Source organism: Carassius gibelio, chromosome B20 (assembly GCF_023724105.1).
Source record: "Carassius gibelio isolate Cgi1373 ecotype wild population from Czech Republic chromosome B20, carGib1.2-hapl.c, whole genome shotgun sequence".
NCBI classification, from domain to species: Eukaryota; Metazoa; Chordata; class Actinopteri; order Cypriniformes; family Cyprinidae; genus Carassius; species Carassius gibelio.
The window spans coordinates 6624902-6645534 of NC_068415.1; the positions used below are offsets into that span (position 1 = coordinate 6624902).

At 37.1% G+C, this 20633-nt stretch overlaps 1 protein-coding gene across 3 annotated transcripts in view; it reads left to right on the forward strand.

The window, feature by feature from the left end:
- nkain2 (sodium/potassium transporting ATPase interacting 2) overlaps nt 1-20633 on the forward strand; it is a 167665-nt gene that overhangs the window by 56837 nt on the left and 90195 nt on the right. For all 3 annotated transcript variants that reach the window (XM_052586900.1, XM_052586902.1, XM_052586901.1), the window contains exon 2: nt 16129-16266. In XM_052586900.1, coding sequence (XP_052442860.1) covers nt 16129-16266 — 138 coding nt within the window. The remainder of the gene's footprint in view (nt 1-16128; nt 16267-20633) is intronic.

The following is a 20633-nucleotide window of genomic DNA, read 5'->3' on the forward strand; positions in this document are numbered from 1 at the left end:
TCCCTATTGCGATATGTCATTGCAATGGATTTGGTGTTATTTTGATGGATTTTGGCAACATTTAATCAAAGGAGGTGTATACGTTTATCTGTGCAGAAGCTGCACGGAGAGCTGCTTCAGAAACGTGCACAGAGTGGTTCGTTTAAACCCAAGCATTGACTAGAGTTGCCGCGATCAACCATTAGGGCCGTTACATAGTCAACGCGAGAAACGCGAGAAAGCAACGCGAGAGACGCGAGCGACGCGCTCCCTTTCATAGTCTAAACAGTGGACGCAAGCGTCACGGGCGATGCCTGTATGCAATACACCGCTCACGCAACCGGGGGTAGTAGAGTCGGGTGATATTAGTAGAGTCGGGTCGCGTGATATTCAGATCACAATGGCAACTGAAGAGGAGTGTATTCTGTTGCTGATTTTACATAGGCGGCAACAAAGGCAACGCAGAGATAGACGGTGGTAAGTTCGCAAAATTTTTCCTCTTCGCCCGCCATTGTATTCAAACCTTCTTCTTCTGTAAACACAATATACTTGAATTAATGTACAATACTTGCAATTTCGCCCCCACCGACAACGCCTAGTATTGCGTATATCGGCGCGTCACGTATCAAAAACTAGGACAACACATTTGGCTAAGCACCGACGCATAATGGCGGCCGAAGCGTAACAATGCGTAACCTCGGGGACGCGTATGCGTACAGATGCTATGAAACGGCCCTTATGTATTGCAGACGTATGTAGTGTAAATTATCTAAGCAATAATGGCACGGAAAGCCCCTTATACTCCAGAATGGCCACTTGTGAAGTGTTTCTTAGAGGTTATAGTACATTGAAGAATGATCGCCTGTAAATGTGAAAAAAAAAAAAAATTCATGGCAGTTTTGGTAAATATTTATTCTTCAAATTACCTGAAAACCACCTCATGCGAGCGTAAAAACGTATATGGTATGGGAGTTTTTGCGAAATTGACGCGTTTCCAATAGGTGTATTTTCAATTCGCACTTTCAATTTGCACAATTCATGATTCATACATGATTCATACATCATCTGAAAGCTGAATAAATAAGCCTTCCATTGATGTATTGTTTGTTACGACAATAGGACAATATTTGGTCAAGATATAACTATTTGAAAATCTGGAATCTGAGGTTGCAAAATATATATATATATATATTGAGAAAATCGCCTTTAAAGTTGTCCAAAGGATGTTCTTAATTTTCAATAGCCATTACTCTAGAATTCAGTGTATCAATATCCTTTAGAACTTATTATAATATGACAATTTCTTATTATTATTGATGTTGAAAACAGTTTTAGAGAACAGCATTTATTTGTAATTATTCAAAAGCCTTTACTTTCACATTTGATAACTTGTATGCATCCTTACTGAATACAACTACACAATTCTTAAGAGAGCTCAACATATCCACCATAGCTGTAGTTATGGCACCATAAGTGCTAAAGATTTAATTATATTGGTAAAGGTCAAGGGGTCTAACGAAGTGATTAGTTAATGTAAGACAATCATCTCATGAAAAATACTTAACTGCAACCACAAGGGAAATGGAATATGTTAGCATGCAGAATGACTGGGTGGAATTACACAACAATTAGTGTTTGAACAATGACTGGCAAGTTTAAAATGCCGTACAGCTGTAATTAAAATGGAACCAGAGCCGAGACTCTGGAGTCTTGTTTGTGTTCAGGATCACTTTACTCTTGGCTAAGTTCACGGCTCTCTTTCCTATGTATTATTTTACGCCGCCTTGTACCTTGGCGAAATGAGAAGGATATATGGGTCCTCTCCTCTAACATTACCAAAGGAAATTACTTGGGAGGTGAGGAAAGGAATACTGTATTTCTTCATGTTATTTTTTGTCCACTTTTTTATTGAATTTGGAGGGAATTTCAAGTATACTGATAGCCTTGTGTTGTTTGTGCAGACTACAGATAGCAACCAGTCAATGCGTTTCCCTGAAAGCATGGTGGTGTTTGTTGAATGACACTGTTCAAGCCACATTATTGTTGCCTCTCTTTGCCTCTTCTTTTTGGTGTTTAAGGGACAAAATTGTGGACCTCTAGCTGCCTTAATGTTCCATCTGATCGATGACAGGGTCAGATGATTGATGAGTCAAGCAATCAGCGACTCTCTCCCGTGGACTCGTGGACGACGCAGACGATCAATTCCTCTCCCAATGGAGTGATATCATTAAGCCTCAGGAAGTTTCGATAGCAGCCTCTGCAGGATCCTCTGGCCCAGACCTAGGAATATATTTGACCTAGGAACAGGCTGTTAACTTTTCCAAAGTCAAGACACAATAGCGATATTTTGCCAAGGCCCCAGGGCACAATATAACTTTTTTTTTTTTGCAATTTTCAGACCCAGGGTCCCAAAGCACTTAGTGGAAAATGCAACCATTTTTAGGGCTTTTTCGTAATTAAAGTCGACAGCCACTTTAGTAGATTTTTCCCCCTTTTTTCACTTAATCCATTGTGCTTTTTTCATTCTCTCTTGGAAAAGGTCAGAGAATCACCGGAAAAGGTGCCCCTAAATCCCAGGTGTACACAGGGATCAGAGATGAGCCACCATAATCTCCTCTCCTTTATGACAACGGACATTTTTCTTTGATATCAGACAGGAGTTGACCTTTGTATGTCCGTCTATGTCTCTTGCAGTCAAAGCTAGTGTCAGAGGTTTCTCGTTCATCTCATGAATTGGAAAAGGAGCAACAAAATTCAAGTTTGTTAGCTTTGAACCTTTATTTGTGCAAGTATATTACAATTTAAAAGTTTGGGATCTATTTTTGGGATTTATTTATTTATTTTATTTTTTTTAGAGAGAGAGATAAATTTCGCAAGGATGCATTAAATTGATCTACAGTGACACTAAATTAGGCCTAATTTATAATGCTACAAAAAGTATTTTAAATAAATTATGTTCTTCCAAAATTTGTTCATCAAAGAAACTTGGAGGGAAATTGAATACATTTATATTAAATTAATAAATATATTACATGTACTGTATTTTTTATCAAATAAATGCAGCTTTGGTGAACTTTTAAATAGTTGAAAAAAAATAAAGTTGTAAAATAAATAGTTGTTTAATTTCTAATTTCATGTTAAATACAATGCTATTTGCTGTTACTTTGTAAATATTTGCTAAATTTACTACCACTTTCTGAAAGAAAATTGTTTCTGCACCAACATTTTCTCAGTGTTCTGTATACGGCTAAAGTGAAAATTAATTTTAAGCTTAAGAACATATTAGAAGTGTGCCTTCTCTTCTAGAAAAACATTGACGACCCATCCTGCTCGCATAGCATATCCAAATATTTATGCAATCAAATGCTCTCTGGATTGAATATTAGCAAACTGCAGTTCATGGGTGTGATGTATTCACAATGCTAATGGCTTACAACATCTTATTTCAATAAAAACACATCAACACTGAATGGTCTTCAAATGCTGTATATATAGGGACTATAATTCTTACAAATGCAGACAAGTTTGCCAGATCTCTCTTGAAGCTAGATGTAATATAGTTTATACTATATTAGAAATAGTATAGTTTGGCACATTTGGTTAAAAACTGTTTCCTAACCTTCAGCTTAGTTCGTGGCCTTTTTTGTTCTCATGATCAAAGCGATGCACTACACAGTAGCGTCTTTTTCTTCTTTTTTTTCTTCCCTAACAGAAGGGACTTGCTACTCAGTTGACACACAGATGCCACAACAAAGACATGATACAAAACCTAGACCTCTCACTCAGCCTGCCATTCATTTATGTGAGAATCTGGAAAAACAGGGTGACTCATCATTCATATTCTTATCCAGCTGAACTTATGCGTTTGAAGAAATAAGATTAGCATTACACAAGTAAAAGATCTATCTTATGCCATATATAGCTGTCTCTGCTAATTTTAAAATAAAAATAGACACAAATGAGTCTCGATATATGTACATAGGTAGAGCTTAAAGAAATATAGATAACATGGACTTGGGAGAATTTGATGAGAAATGTTGTCATGTCTGAGCACATTTCAGATGTTGAGATTGACACATTTGAGTCTTCATTTGCTCTCCAGCTTGATTTCTTTTCAGTCTAGAAGAAACCGTTCAGATCCTATATAAGCGGTGCTTTATTGGTGTCTGTGTGGGAAGATGGTTTGTTCCCCGTCTCTGCTGAATGGAACAGGCCATCTCCATCAGCACATGTTCTTCCCCAGAGGGGGCCAGTCATCAGAGAGCATGTGGGCTTGTGGCAACGTGACCTTAGTAATACCCTGGCTGTTGAACATGCCTGCCTTTCGCAGGAGATTTACATAAGTAAGGCAGAGCCTGATGAATATTCACATCTTTTGCCCCACCACACTCAACGTCTTGACCCAAATGATGGGTGAATCCAGAACAACCGCACACATTGTTGTATCATTGATCATAACCGTTTTTTGCATCTTAAGTGATTGCTTGTGATATAATTTATTTGGATATAATAATTGGTTTAATAGTTAAGGTCTCTTGCTTAAGGCTTATAAAATTTGTGAATTTTTTTAAAGAATTTTATGAATTTTATTTTAGGCTGCATAAATATTTTAGGTTCAGATTTAGTTGAATGTGTACTGCTTTTCAAAATGTGAAGTCTGTAAACTTTTGTAAAAAAAAAAAAAAAAAAAAAAAATTAGAGGTCTCTTATGCTCACTAAACCTGCATTTATGTAATAATTTTTATATATACTACATCATCTTTTTTTTTTTTTTTTTTTTTTTTTGAAGAATAAGTTAAAACAGCATCGAGGAACTTCATTTTACAATTGAAACGTTTTCAACATTATAAATATAAATTTGCACTAAAGTTCTCACTTTTTATCCATTTAATGCATCCCTGCTAAATAAAACATCAAAGAATACTCAATCAATAAAAGCTGAATGTTAAATTAATTATAAAAGAGTATTTTAAGCAACAGACAACAGTAATATTTCAGAGATTAATTACCCATGTGTATAATTATTATTATATTATTAATATTATACTGTATAGGTAAGAGTGTTTAATAGTTTGTTCATACATTTGTATTGTACTAGGTTTTTATCACACTACAGTTTAGTTGTGTGTATGTGTGTTTTAATATTATTGTTTATTTTTAGGGTAAAAAGTTTCTTATTTTAGCCTATAATTTAAGAATTTTAATATAATTAAAGAAATTAAATTAAACTATAGCTAAACTATTAAAATACAGTAGTATATAAAAAAATCAATTGTATGGATCAAACATAAGGTGTGGCATGCAAAATACTGTCCTGTCCAAATCAATGGATATAATGTCACTGTCACATTGAACAAAAAAATGAAATATTTCAAGGTTGTCTGTTGCAAAGAAAAAAAAAGAATGACATCCATACTATATAAGCATTACTGTTCAGTTTCTGAGAAATTCCTGTGTGTAAGGTTGTTTGTTTTAGTTAATATTTGATTAGCACTAATAACACACCCATCAAGCAGTGAAAATCTGTTTTATTATTGTTGACCAGCTGAAGTGAGAAATTTGATATTTATTTAGTGATAAAATCCCTGTGATGTATGTGGCAGATGAGTCAGTCAGCACTGCTGTGATGTGTGTTATTATTAGCTAAATATTGTATCTCCACACCTACTCCACAGCCTGTTAATCAGCAAATGCATTTGCACATAATTCTCAAAAACAGCTTTATTTTACATGGGCACAGTGGAAATGCTTTTACTGGCCCTGTGATTGGGAATCTAATGCCTCAGATGAAGGCAAAAGCACAGACGGTGTGCATGTCTAGTATTTATATCTCATTTTTACACCGACTCCTTAGCTGGGCCTCGCGTATTCAAAATCAATAGTTTATTTTAAGACATGGCCAGATATTTATTTCTCTGCATACAGGGAAAACGAGCACAAATACAGTGGCCCCAAAATGTATTTGGACACTTGGACAAAATATCAGATTGGAGTTATTGAGCGTATCAGTTCTCCAGATAACTTTTGTGATGGACTTTTGACTCTGCCAATATTAAATGTCTTTGTGCTTTTCAAAAAGCGGATGAAGGTATGAAGCTCAACAGGTTCTGGTGGTTGTTACACGGTGACTCCATGCTCTCTAAAGCCTTCAAAACAGGTTTCTCTGACCTGTAATACTTCCTTTTAAATTCCATGAGTGGATTCCAGCTCTTTGTGGCAGCGCAGCTTTTAGGAAGTTACCGAAACTTGATAATGCTTCTATTTACCAGCGGTTCCCTGACAGAATCACTTCAATGAGAGCTTGCACTTTCCTCAAACACACCCAGTGAGAAGTGAAATAAATAAAGCAATCAGCAATCATGAAGCCTGAATATAAAGATGACAGATTAAGGACAGCCAATTAGAAGGCTTCTCCACTGAAGTCAACTTATGGTTACTTTAGTTTTTTACCTCCTAGCTATAGTGGTCACTATCCCAGGGATGGTTGAATCATTTCATGCATCGGTGTCATTTATGTGGCATCACATGAAGTAGATTTTATGTCAAGGATCTATTTTTAATATTGCTTCAGTGGTCGTGTGGTAGGACCTGAAGAATATATGACATTTGGATTGGATTTCCATGCATCTCTAGAGTTCCTACTGTACCCTGACTAGTTCATATTTTACATATTTATTAGTAAAGCCATTGTGGCAGCTCTCACAGTGGGCCTTCTCCGCATGCTGGCAGCTTCCACCTCGCTCCGTTGACATTTGAGTTCACTGCTGGGTCTATTCCCGTATCAGTCTCCATCATCTTTCTCGCCCTCGGGCAACCGCTCTTTCGCCAGCCTCATTTATATGCAAACGAATATTAAAATAGATTATCATCATTAACACCGCTGTATCTTGATGAATTTTATTCAGTTGCTCTCCTCCTCCCACCCCCAGAGCCATCCATACTAAGGAAATTAACGTTCGCCACTTGGTTCCTTGAAAACCTCTGGGTGGGAAACAAGAAGCTCTTCTTCACTGGACTGTATTAATGAGGCTTTCAAATACGGGTGTGAAAAGTCTTTAATATTCAGTTTCTGAAGTAATTCATGGCATGAAGTCAATGGCTGCTTCCAAATTTGCACAGTACTGCTCAGAATACATAGTATGTGAGATTTAGAGTGCAGTTGACATGAAATAGAAACCTGTTTTTTAAAATGTATCTTATAAGTTTTATTGTGAACGATTCATTCATGTTCATAATTTTTTATTAAAATATAACAGAATCTTCTTGTGAAAATATAGATTTCTCTCTGGTAACATGCAGTTTGTCTACTTAAACACAGATGAACAGAAACATAACCTTTTTTTCAATAATTAATTTCACGCAAATGTATGACAATGTTTATGATTAATGTTAAAATATTGTTTATATTATAAAATATGCATGCATTTGGTGATTTTAAATTTCTTTTAGATATTTTTTTTCTCAAAGTACATACAGTGCATACACTTTATTTACAGCTTCTAAAAACCATCTTTTATTGGAATATATGCTATATACTGTAGGATTATAGGAGTACATTTTACAAGAGAAATGTGCTGTTTGTTTGTTTTTCACATTTAATTAAATGTGTTTCTTTGTAATTATTGGTAAAATTTACTAAAGTGAAAATTGCTTTCAAAATGTATTTTTCAGTCTTAGTACAAATGCACGTTCCCATATAGCATTCAAAGAACAGTTCTTTGTTGTTTTTTGTACAGGTTGAGAAACTGTCTGAAAATCTCTGAAATTTTTTCGTTGTTTGTCTTGGAGCAAAATCTACATTTTGTGAAATGTAATATTAATGTCCGCCATTTCCTCCATGGTCTCTTTATCTTTGCTCTGTGGGTGTAAAGCACAATTACTTTAGTGGAGTGCTTTTCTTTTGCTGCTGTTCAGACCTTTGTGAGGATTCTGGTCAAAGAGCAAGGGGCCAAGAATTTGAAATGGCCCATTGTGCGATGTAGATAATGAACAGCATTTTTCAAGCTCAGCTACACATTCTGACAGCTGCTGCGGAATCCCTCCACTGTATGAGCGGCATGCTTAAACACATTATTGTCTCTGTTACATGCTGGGGCTGACACTGGAACTCATCATCATTGTCTATTACAAAAAACACAGTTGCTCGTCAAATGCCCAACCTGCGTCATTCAGCATGGAATTCCAAGATTTGTGCGAATGGCGAGTCTGGTAATGAACACATCTAGACAGCTCTGTATAAGTAAATAACCTCATGCATTTTCAATAACCTCTTACTGGATGCATGTAAATGTTGGCATTTATTGCATTGGTTTGGAGGCTCTCTGTGCACTTGATGTGCTTCTATTTGCACCATTTGTTTCAATGGCATAATGAAGCCTGTGAATTGGAGCTGTCTTTTTATTTCTTTATATCTTAATACTGACTATGAACAAAGTTGACAATCCAAAGCATGAATGTGTTTGCATCATATTTTGTTAAACGTTATCTTCCAATATTCCTCCATGCAGATAGATAGATAGATAGATAGATAGATAGATAGATAGATAGATACATAGATACATAGATAGATGGACAGACAGTGAGAACTGTGAAAACCTTTTCATTTAATATGATGGATAATGAGCTGTTTCTGAAACTATACCAGATACTGTATGCCCATTAAAGTCATCATCAAGTCATCATACTTGCATACTTTTATCTGGAACCATTGAACTATGTTGGATTCATCTTGTCTTGTCTTCATGTACACGACTGCAGGATGTACCCTGAGCTAAAGATGAACAAAGGAAGTGCATAATGATCATCAACTCAAACTGATGGCTTCCTGTCGCTGTAGTTAGTAGTAGAGGAACGCAGCTCTTAACTACAATCACCTGTTCACTCTTTCACTGTCCAAATGAAGCACTTGAAGCTGATGATCCTTTCTTCCTTCCTCCTTACCTTCTTTCCAATATTGTTCCCCTTTTACTGCATTTATTGTAAAATAATATTTGATCTTAGTTTTTCTTCCTTCCCTCCATCCTCCTTCCCTTCCTTTATCCAGTTGTTCCCCCTTTCATAGTTTTTCCCTTTTTAAAGGTGTCTTTTGGCATTGTTAAAAAAGAACTTTTGGTGTAATGAAATGTTTATGCTGTTTAAGGTAAAAAATAAAAAAAAAACATTTTCCCCACACTGTACATTATTGTTTCTCCTCTATGCCCCGCCTTCTGAAACGCATTGATTTTTACAAAGCTCATAGTTCTGAAAAGCGAGGTGTGCTCTGATTGGCCAGCTATCCAGTGCGTTGTGATTGGAAAAACACAAAGCATCTTCATGGCAGCAATAGCAACATTACTACAGATAGAATCAAAGTTACGACTTCTTCCTTTGTGTAAACATTTGGGCAGTGTTATACAGTATCTATTCACGAACAGCTTGTAATATTCGAAAGAGGAAGGAAAACTTGAAATCACATCATATGACCCCTTTAACTTTTATAAATTTTAACTTTTTCCTTCCTTCCTTCCTTCCTTCCTTCAAAAAACCTAGGGATAAAATGGATCCCAGTTTCCACAAAAATATTAAACAGCATAACTGTTTTCAGATTTTATAATAATAAATAATTTCTTGTGCACCAAATCAGCATATCAAAATAATTTTTTAAGGGTCCAAACTGGAGTAATGATGTTGAAAATTAAGCTTTCCCATCAGGAATAAATTACATTATAAAACGTATTTAAATAGAAAACATTTTGAAATAATGTTTTTTTTCTTCATTGCTTTCTTCCTTCAGATTTATCCCTCTAATGCAGTTATTTAATAAAAAAATGTTTTCTTTATCTTTAGAGTTCCTATTTTAATGCGGTTAGTGTAAAATCATTTTATGGTGAGTGGTGCAGGATGCGTTTATGTGCATATATCAGCTTTGACATGCATACAGTCATGCAAATATTTCATTGATACAGTACTCCCACTTGAATTTTTGCATAAACATGTCCATTGTACATAACATGCAGGGGAAAACAGCTGGGGTCCTTGAATGTGTCTCATGGTCACTGTGCATTTTAGATTTCTTCACATTACTGTACAAAGGTGGTTTTATATGCTCTTTGATCACTAATAATTATTTATTTCCAGTAGTTGGCTCTGTCTGAGAATATTCTTGAGGCGACAAAAATAAATATACCTTCAAGAGAAAGCATCATATTCATTTGGAATCATAAATGTGTCTTTTTCTGTACTTGCATACAGTCCATTCCCGTTATACTTCATCCAGATCCACTGTTTAGATGCAAATGAGATGCAATGGCACTTTTGGAAAAGCAATTCTCACCACTGTTACTGACTGAAACTAAGACCACTTGAACGTAGTATTCGTGAAACTTGTCATGCATTGTCATGGCTCGCTGTTTGCATGATGTTTGAAAGAAGGAGACATAGTTGTGAAAGGACGTCTAGTGTGCCACACACTAATCAAGCATGTTGCACTGTTTGCAAATTTCGTACCCACCTTACTTTTCAAATGTCTCCACACTTCAAAACCCCTGTCTGTTTAGTCTGATCCAACTGAATATGTCATAGTTTAATTAACCATTCAATTCTGCTGTTGTTTTTGCAGTCTCATCTCTGCAGAGCAACATTAAAATCACTGGCGGCAGCAGCAGATGGAATTGGATTACTGACGGACAATGGAGGCAGGCCAAGATGCGCCTTCGCTCTGCTGTGCTGCATGGGAGCCTTCTACATTAGCCCGTGCTCATTCTGTAGTTAATGCTCTGTGGCGCTAACACTGGAAAACGCCATAACTCGGCCAGCTTCGTTTGAATGCGCTGTGAAGTTCTCCATTCAACCTGCCCCTGCTGATTGATTAGCTTTTGTCTGTCTGATTAAAGGCTGCGGCTCGTGTCCCTGTGCACTGAAAGAAATATATAAATGGGGGGAAAGGGAGAGAGAAGCGAAGCGGGAGAGAGGCAAGCGAAAGCACAAGGTTGGGAGAATGAGATTTGGCTTTGTCACTGGGAGAATGAACTTTAATCTCAATCACGGACTGAAAGTGTGCACTATAACGGCTAATCGCTAATGGGATGCTTCTGCTGCCAAGTAATAATCATGAAAAAAAAAAAAACATTATGTGCACATAAGGAAGGGAAAATATCATTACAGGAATTGGTTATGCTGACCTTTGGATTCGATATTCATTACGAAATCGGTTTAGTGATGCTTTTAGCTTGACACTCTCACTGCTCATTGTCAATTTACCACAGTTAAGGGGTTGTTACCAAAGAGCAAGACAAAAATCCTCCTTGACCGTGGTATAATTGTAGAGCATATAGCATATGGTCTTGAGTGGTTTATTGCTTCTATAATATGATGCCAACTGCAGTATGTACAATAAATATTTGCGTTTATTAATATTAATAATCACACTAAAAAAATCTTCCGCCAAGTTAAACTGTTCATTATGCTAACTGTAGGCTGTTTACCACTTTAATAGCTTGAAGCAATGTTCTCATAGCTCAAACTGACAAAACATGGTGTCAGCAAGGTCAATGGTTCAATTCCCACATACTGGTATAATGATTACATTGAATGCACTGTAAGTCATAAAATTGTTTACCAAATACATAAATGTAAATTGTAGCAGCATGCTGAATTTAATGTAGAAATGAGTTGATGTCAGGTCCAATGTGTACAGCATATATACTATCATTCAAAGTTCGGGGTGAGTATATTTTTTAAAGAAATTGATTCGTTTTTGTTCAGCAAAGAGTTATTTAATTAATCAAAAAATTTACATTGTTACAAAAAAATATATTTTATATGAAATATATGTATTTTTTATGTTTGTCAAAGAATCATGGAAAAATGCAGCTAAGAATTCAATTTTGCCATTACTGGAATAAATTACATTTTAAATATATTAAAATAGAAAGTAGTAATTTGAAATGTTAATAATATCACTGTTTTTACAGTCATGGTAAGCATAAGAAACTGTCAAAAACTTCTTTCAGAAGTAATCTTACCAAAAATGAGTGTTGTGATTTTTTTTAAATAGATAACTACTCATGCATACTATTCTGAAGTACTGAATGTTTGCTTTCTGCTTGAAGCCGTAGGAAATCTCTTTGTTGTCAGTGAGTAGTCAGGCCTTTAAAGTTTTTCTTTTAAGGCCTTTCCACTTCCAAATCTCGATCTTCCAATCATTAATGAGAGGATTTTTCTATCATATTTATAGATCTAATCACTCATGTGTAAAAATGACTCGTTAAAACTGTCATTCCGAGCACAGCTACCTCACAATGCTGTTTACATTACTGTTTATATAAAAGAGAGGCCCAGGGGCCACATTAATGATGATCTGGCCCCCCAACTCAAACAAGAGCCTGCAGTTGCAGTCTGTTTATATAACCCCTCAAGCTTTTTTTTCTCCCCATTGGACATGCATGTTAACGGGAATTTGGGAATTCTGTCAATAAGCCCAGGTGTCCACAAAAGCCTAGGAGGAGAAAACTGAATTTGAGTGCCATTAAGATGTGTTTTAAAGCCATTGTCAACACATCTTTCACCGAACAACATAATGTAGCATAATTAGCCATATTTGCATTTTGTAACCTCTTCGCTGGCAGAGCAGATTGTATTTTGTGCTGGCATATGGGCTTCCTTCAACACCATGGCACTATGGTTTATTAGTGGATTTCATGGGTGGCTGTAGTTTTTCACAATGCTTTGCAAAAGCAATGGAACCACTGAGTTGGGTCAATCAATTGTTTTGCTTTTTCCGTGTGCTTGTGCATGACTATGGGCAAGCAGTTTTTCTGAGAATACAGTGAAATGCATTCCTCATCCGACAAGAGCTTTTGATAATGAAGGTATTATGGATCGAGCATAATGCTATCATGCTCTCCGGCTCATGTTTACACTGTTTTTCATGGATGATGGAAAAACTTAAGAGGACTTACGATATAGCACGAGTCTTATTGAAGTGATGCATTTATGGTACTATTGTGTCCTTTTCAGAAGACTGAAAACCTCAGTTCCCATGCATTGTAATTGTATAGAATAGTGCAACCGGTATAATTAATACAAGTTTCAGAACTTTTTTGTTGCGTTTCAGAAAGTCTGTATGTTTGTAACAACATGAGGGTGAGTAAATAGCAGAATTTTAATTTGTGAACTATTCCTTTAAGAAACCAGATGGTAATGCATTTGTCTTTTCATCCTTCTGTTTCACAGTAGAAATATGGAGGACAGTGAAAATAAACAAGAGCTAGAGCAGGGGGAAATCACAGGCCATGATTCATAAACAAACCGAAACCAGAGAATTATTTGGGAAGGCAGAACATTATTGTGGTTAAAAAAAAAAGTACAGTAGATGCCACTTGGAAAGGGAGCCATTTTTATTCCGACACAAAACTGATCTCATCTGCACTGTAGTGCTGCGACGATTCTTAATCTCGAGACTTTAATATTAATAATCAGAGTCTGAAATGCAGTGGTGTTGCTTGGTGTTGTCAGCATAATACCTTTCATTATGATCGATGACATAAGCTTTTGGGACAGGCACGCTTACCAGATGTATGCTAGCAGAAGCTCAAAGGAAACACCCAGACAACAGAAGACACGTCCCTCAGGGGCGGAGGGAGTCACAACCTGGTCATCACTGAGCATAACTGAACAGGATGCACAGATTAATAGACTCTTGAGCTTTGTTCATGGGTGATAGATTTATAGCATGAACTATTTCTCAGTTACAAACAGAAGTATTTCCTGGACTGCCATTAAACATACAGTCACATGGCAAATTATGTTTTCATTTGACTGAGATTGACACTGCCATCTTAACTGAATGTGATAAGATACAATGACAGAGTTTGAATGAGTCTGACAAATCCTTCTCAGAATGAAACACTTTATCAGAATGGTTACTGAATTAACTTCTGATTAACTGAACCACAGGACTTTTATTTTCATTCATGTGTCATAGCAAGAACTGTTTTGTTCAAGGTTTTTAGTACTTAAATGATTATTATTACTCCTCATATAATTAAGTTTAAGTTTGACTCTCAAGGCCTCCAGTATTTATGCCTTACTTGTTCTTGGAGCTTTTTTATGAACAGAAACCGGGAGTATGGAAATAATAAATAAATTAACCATGATTTATTTTGTGTTTCCAGAATATTCAGGATTCTAATTCTGCGTAAATACTTTTTCGGTAAAATCAATAGAATTTTGAATAATTCTTAATTTGTAAAAATAAATGTAATGATAATTTTTTATTATTTTTATTAAATTATACAAATAAATATTTTTAAGTTATCCTGTGGCCCCCCTCTGAGCCCGTGGTCAAGGTCTTCTAGTTTAGATCCATTGGTTTAAGATACGATATGTTTTTTTTTTTTTTTTTTTTTTTTTTTTTATGTATTATTTTTGTATTTTTATTGTTTAAATTAATTTTAATAACTTTTCATTTAATCAATGTTATAATGAGTGGCGGTTTCTCCATTAGGGGGCAACTGGGCAATGCACCACCAAAGGAAAGGGAGGGATTTTTTTTTCTTTTACATTCAACCACAGTGTGTTATGCTAGCTTTCACTATCCTAGACTGTTTGTACTGCCTCTAAATAGTCCAATCAGCGTTGAGTCGGGTGTGTGTAGTACCGCCCCTATTTGTGCGATTTCTGCCAAACTGACAATCGCTCCGAGTGCTCTCATAGACTTCCATTCAAAGATCTTTTTTTCAAACTGCAGGCACTGCAATGCAATCTCAATGAGTTCCGGAAGGGCTCGCACTAACGTGCTTTTTTCATCGCGCGAAGCCTTAACTTGTGCAACTACTGGTGGGAATAGTGACATCCAATAATATTTAAAAACCATTTTGAATTTTAACATCAAGAAAAATGAAAAACTACTTTAATATCTTTATCAAAAAAAAAAATGGAGGAGAGATGGGGACAGCTATGTCTTTGCCAACTCAAATTCAGGGGGGGGGGGGACCACATCCTGGCGTCAGTCTTTGTTTTCTGCTGAATTGCGTTAACATGCATATAGAAACATAAAGAGAGCTAGCTTGATTTGTTAGAGTCTGTTTATTTTTAATTAATACTATAGTAGTTCAGTTCCCTTTACATCTATAACTAGCCGTTAATTTATCAATTGAATGGGTGACCTACACTCATTAATCGAGCAAACATTTGACCCCCCTCAGAGAATTGGCATGAGCCGCCACTGGTTATAATTAAAATAAATCTCAATTAATAGTTAATTTTATGTTTTTCTCAGCAAAATTATTCGATCCAATGGGTGGGCTGTAGGGTTGAACTGGTCTCCCATGCTGCAAAAACAGCACTGAATAGGAAACACTTAAATACAGAATCTTGGTGTGACTCTAAGTCATTTGATATTCATGCTGCTATTGAACCCTCTGAAGCCTCTATTGATGTTCACTTGAGTAGATGTTTGAAAGTGCAACCGCTGAAAACGTGAATGTCATTGTGACCCCCATAGCTTTAACAATCTTCACCCTGACTCTTTACTATCCCCCATTACATCACAAGCAAAATCAAGTAATTCAATGGTGTGATTTTTGTTTGGTTTCCTTCCCAGAAAAGACCTTGAGCGTCTGAGGTGGTTAAACAGAGCTTCTTGTGAATGCAGCTGGAGACACGGGTGCTATTAGCATTAGCTTCATGAGGCTGGCTGCTTGTAGGTCCTTTGGGGATGAAGCTGTGACCCAGTCCTGGTCTGCTTTTGAAAGTGCCATAGCTTGTGGTATTGACATCAGTGTCATGTCCAATCAGTGGCTGAGATTGGAGCACCCAGAGCTGCGAGGCTGGACTTGCCAGCTTTAATTTCCAAGTTGTCTCTGGTTTTTGCGAAAGGGTTGGGGGTTTGACTCCGGAGAGCGGCATGTCTCGGTCCTAATTAATTGCCTGTGTGACAGGGGTATTCCTCTGGCTGCATGTAGAATGTGCTATCACATGTGGCCCGCGGCCCGTCATCTCACTCTGCCTTCCAGCTGACATCAGAGCACTGTCATAACAGCAACCCCTGAAGCTGGCTTAAAAGTAAATCTGTTTACGCCTTTATGCAAATAAATGCTTACATGTCAATGTATTGTCCTCGTCTTTGCTTTGTAAATCAATATCTTTTCCTCTGTGTTTGGTTTCTAGATCAGCATTCTGGAGAGACAGATATTTGATTTCCTTGGATACCAGTGGGCTCCGATCCTCACAAACTTCATCCATATCATCACAGTGATTCTAGGCCTCTTTGGGACAGTACAGTTCAGGCCACGATATGTGACTGGGGTGAGTTTCCACATATTTTCATATTCAGGTTGTGACATATATTGTCTTTCCCCCCTGCAGTTAATGCTGTCATTTTGTTTTATTATTATACCACTGGTGTCATAAAAGTGTCTCACTTTGAATCTTAGCCAGGCACAGTGCAACATAAAAATAAGCAACAAATATACGTTTTTGTCCTAACCTTTTGCTACTATGATAAGAAACAAGACATTTTGACAGTTATTTGGTTTTAGTTTTGTTGCATTGGCTAGCCTTGCCAACTGTGGAATCTCATTAGTCATTATGCATTAGATATGTTCTGATTGGATGTGATTGTTTTACAAATTGACAATGGACTAAATTGTTACAATGGTGCATTTTCTCCTCAATTTGGTTGGCTACATTACAAACAAAGACCAACAATTGTTAATAAAAGTCACATCTCTGCTTAACAAAGCTTAAACCAGCCTAAATTGAATTTCTGATCTCTTCTGTTTAGGGTGGTCTTCCATCCAAATAAGACCAGCAATCCAGTTTAGACTAGTTTAAGATGGATCATCAATGCTCATTAAGTTTATAATAGCTTTCTACATGGCTTTAAGATGATCACCCAGTCTGACCAGGCTGGTTTTTAGCTGGTCTTGCTAGTATTGGTTCCTAGCTAAACTGTTGTTTAGATTGGTGTCCAGTTATCTCCCAGACTGACCAACTGAAAAGTGCCTAAAACCCTTGCAAACCAAACCAGCCTGGGAGACCAACTAAGACCAGTTTTTGCTGGTTTTAATATTACATTTTTCAGCTGGAATATGAGTATGATTTCTTTATTGGTCAGATTGTTTAGGATGGATCAACAAAGCTCAATGGGTTTATTTCAGTAGTTTTTATATATTTATTGTAGGAGATTTACTAAATATCTTCATTGAACATGATTAGGGTTGGGAATCGTTAGAAATTTTCCGGTTCATGGTCCGGTTCCACCTAACGGTTCCGGTTCTTATTTCGGTTCCATTAAAATCATTAAACAATTATTAAGAAATAGTGGTAAGGAAAAATGCACAATACTCAACTACTCAATGCTCAGTACTGTTTATTACTTACTGTCAACTTAAATTAAAGGTTGGTTATGTCAAAATGCAACATATATTACAGTGTAAAGATCTTCATAAGTAGGGTGGGATATTTTTTTGACATTTTCTGGTTCGGCTTCTGGTTTCATTTAAATGAACTATGTTTTTTACTATTTCTCCTTCACTGAATGTAGCATTGCTGGAAGGTAGTAAGTAATGTTGAGTAATGCTAGTCCATCAATCAGAATGTGTTTCAAAGTTGTTGTTTTTTACACTATCATTAACGTTTTTTTTTTCAAGCAGGAATAAGCTGCTAAATAGTCCCTTGAGGGCTGAGACACTTGTTAATTTCCCTTAATATAATGAAATATAAACGGTTAAACTTATAAACATGTATACACACTCTCCATAAAGTCCCTTTTTTACAAATAATAATGCAGTCAGGAGATGCTGTGATGCCATGAGTGGTTTCCACATTTTGAAACATTTAAAATGCATTAAAATAAATATTTTCTATCACTTTGTTTACCAGTCTTTAAATGACCTGTACACTAAATAATCTAACCCTCATACTTTCATAACAATAGCAGTCTATTTATTTAGTGTTCCAAGTTGAAGCCAGTATGTATATGAATGACAATATGGGACAAATATAATGTAATTTAGTGGCGGTAGGTGCAGCGCGCTGCTGTTAGATGTACAGTCAGGCCGGTGACACACTGGCTGCGTGGCGCCTGCTTCGCGTGTCTTTACACACCAGAATCGTGCCTGGCGCGCTGCTGCTACTGTGGGTGACATAGAGGTAGACCGCCGACAGACCGGGCTCTTGTCTTCATGACAAAAATATAAATATATAAATATATATACACGTTTTCCGCGCGGCTCGAGCGTGGCTGAGACTCGCGTCTCAAGCAGGCAGTCTGCAAGCTCTAACCTGTTAACATGGGAGCCGAATTCAAAACTGACACGCCACGTAGCTGAGACGCTCGCGCCACAATTCCAGTGTATCGCCAGCCTCGGACAAAAAGATGTGCAGTTATCAAAGGCGCGAGTGCACATACAGTCGTGGGAAACAATGTGTTCAGCAATTAAAGACGCGACAGTGCAACGAGTCTGTGGAATGTGCGTTATTGGAATCAATGTGCTCAGTGATTAAAGAGGCAGAGAGGTGTGTCTGTCATTCGGTTCGTGACATCCTTTATGGGAAACGCCGAATATTCAGAACAGCGGCGCAAGGCTGCTCACAGCGCTTGGTCACGTGTTGCACAAGAACCGTTTTTAGAACCGAAACTTATAAAATGCTCACGGTTCCGGTTCTTTTCAAAGAACAAAACCGGTTCCGAATAAGAACCGGTTTTCGGTTCCCATCCCTAAACATGATCTTTACTTAATATCTGTAATGGGGCTGACAAGAGAAGAGGTGTGTAGATCCATGTGTAAGCTTTTATAAATTAACAGTCAAAAACACGAGTAAACATGAGCAAAAGTCCAGGCGAGGGGCCAACATAAACCGAAACAGCAAGTCAAAAGGTAAATCCAAGATATGTGGGCAAGAATCAGAAATCAGGAAACACACCAAGACTAGACTAATGCCGCGTTTCCACTGCAGGAACATTACCCAGGAACTAGGGACTTTGGCCTGGTACATGGTGCGTTTCCACCGCAGGAACCAGGAACTAAATAAAGTTCCGGGGTAAAAAAATGCCCCTCAGAAAGTCCCTGCTGGTGAGGTAGTACTTTTCAAAGTTCCTGAACTTTCGGGGGTGGGACTTGGGCGCTAAACATCCTGATTGGTTGAGTTCACGCAGCATTGGTTGGGTTCAACCACCATTTATACGGAGCATTTTCAAAATATTACTGTTATTGTGTCTTGAAATTTAATTTTTAAAGTATTTCAGGCGAGAATGTAGTTGTTTAAAACTCAAATCTGTGTTTTTTTTTTTATAAAGACAGTGTTTCGCTCATCTCGGAGACGTGAACTCCACGTGATCAGCGGGAGCTCAGTCCTCATGTATACGCCGAGAGCAGCCTCACCTCGGCTAGATCTTATGTGCCGCTTGCTCTGATGTCTCTTTAGTGGTTAAACATAACATATAATTTGTTTTGGGTAAATCTAACTGGCTATATTTGGTCTGTATTCAATTTATCTATATGTTAAAATTAAAATAAAAAAGGCAAATTTATATATTAATTAGTCTCATTTTAATGACTGTATATACACATTTCCCTGAACTAAGTACATTTCTGGAGCTGTTATTATGTTTAAATGAAAACGAAAGGAGGCAGTGCTATTTGTCCCATTTCGTTTTATTGTACAGAGAGGAATATTGCAGTAGCCATGGTCAGCTGACTGATGTTATCAAGTACGTTGTTGTTTGCAGATTTACCGGATTTGCGTCGTCACAGACATCACACTCCCGAGACGAAAGCACAAAGTCCGCACTACTGAGGATGCACGTCCAAAATCAGCGTACTTTGTATTGAGAAACACGCGCAGACCTACATCACCAGTATATTTGCCTAATCTTCCCGGTACTTTACACCGTGGTGGAAATGCAGAAAGCAACAGGTCTGGGGGAAAAAAGTTCCTGAGAAAAAAAGTTATTTCGGTGGAAACCCGGCATTAGACTAGAACTAGAAACTAAGACAGAGCAATGGCTCTGTAAAGTGCTATCGCTTGGAGAGCAATAAACGCAAACCAATACCCAGAAACCTGAACAAGAACCAAGTGTGTAAATATAGTGAGTTATAGCTCTCAGGTGAGTGTGTGATTAGTGACAGCTGTGTGTGACTGGTTCCAGGGGAGCTTGTGATTAGTGCAGTGGAGCATGGGAAATGTAGTCCAGTCTGATGAGTAACTATTAGTGTAATGTGAGAGTCCATATGGAGAGCGGGTGACCTCTGGTGTTGAGTGAATGAAAAAATCTTAATGATTTTTGGCATAAATGAAAGATCAATAACTTTGACTCATATAATGTATTTTTGATTATTTCTACAAATATACTGTACCTGTGCTACTTATTACTTTTTTGTGCCCAGGGTCACATATATATTATATTAACGGAGAACAGTTTCCATTTACCACATTTAACATGGATGAGATTATACCGCTTGTTGTGACAGCATTTTTCTATAGTCGTGTACAACAGATATTTAACACCCTGGTCAGCATAACAGAGATATCATTGTACTGACAGACTGGGTCATTGCTTCAAATGTGATTCGGGCCATGTCACCCACCTGAGATGAAGCAGATTGCCTTTTTAGTGTTATGTGTCTCCCTTTGGAATAAACAATGCTCAATTTGTCAGTCTATGAGCA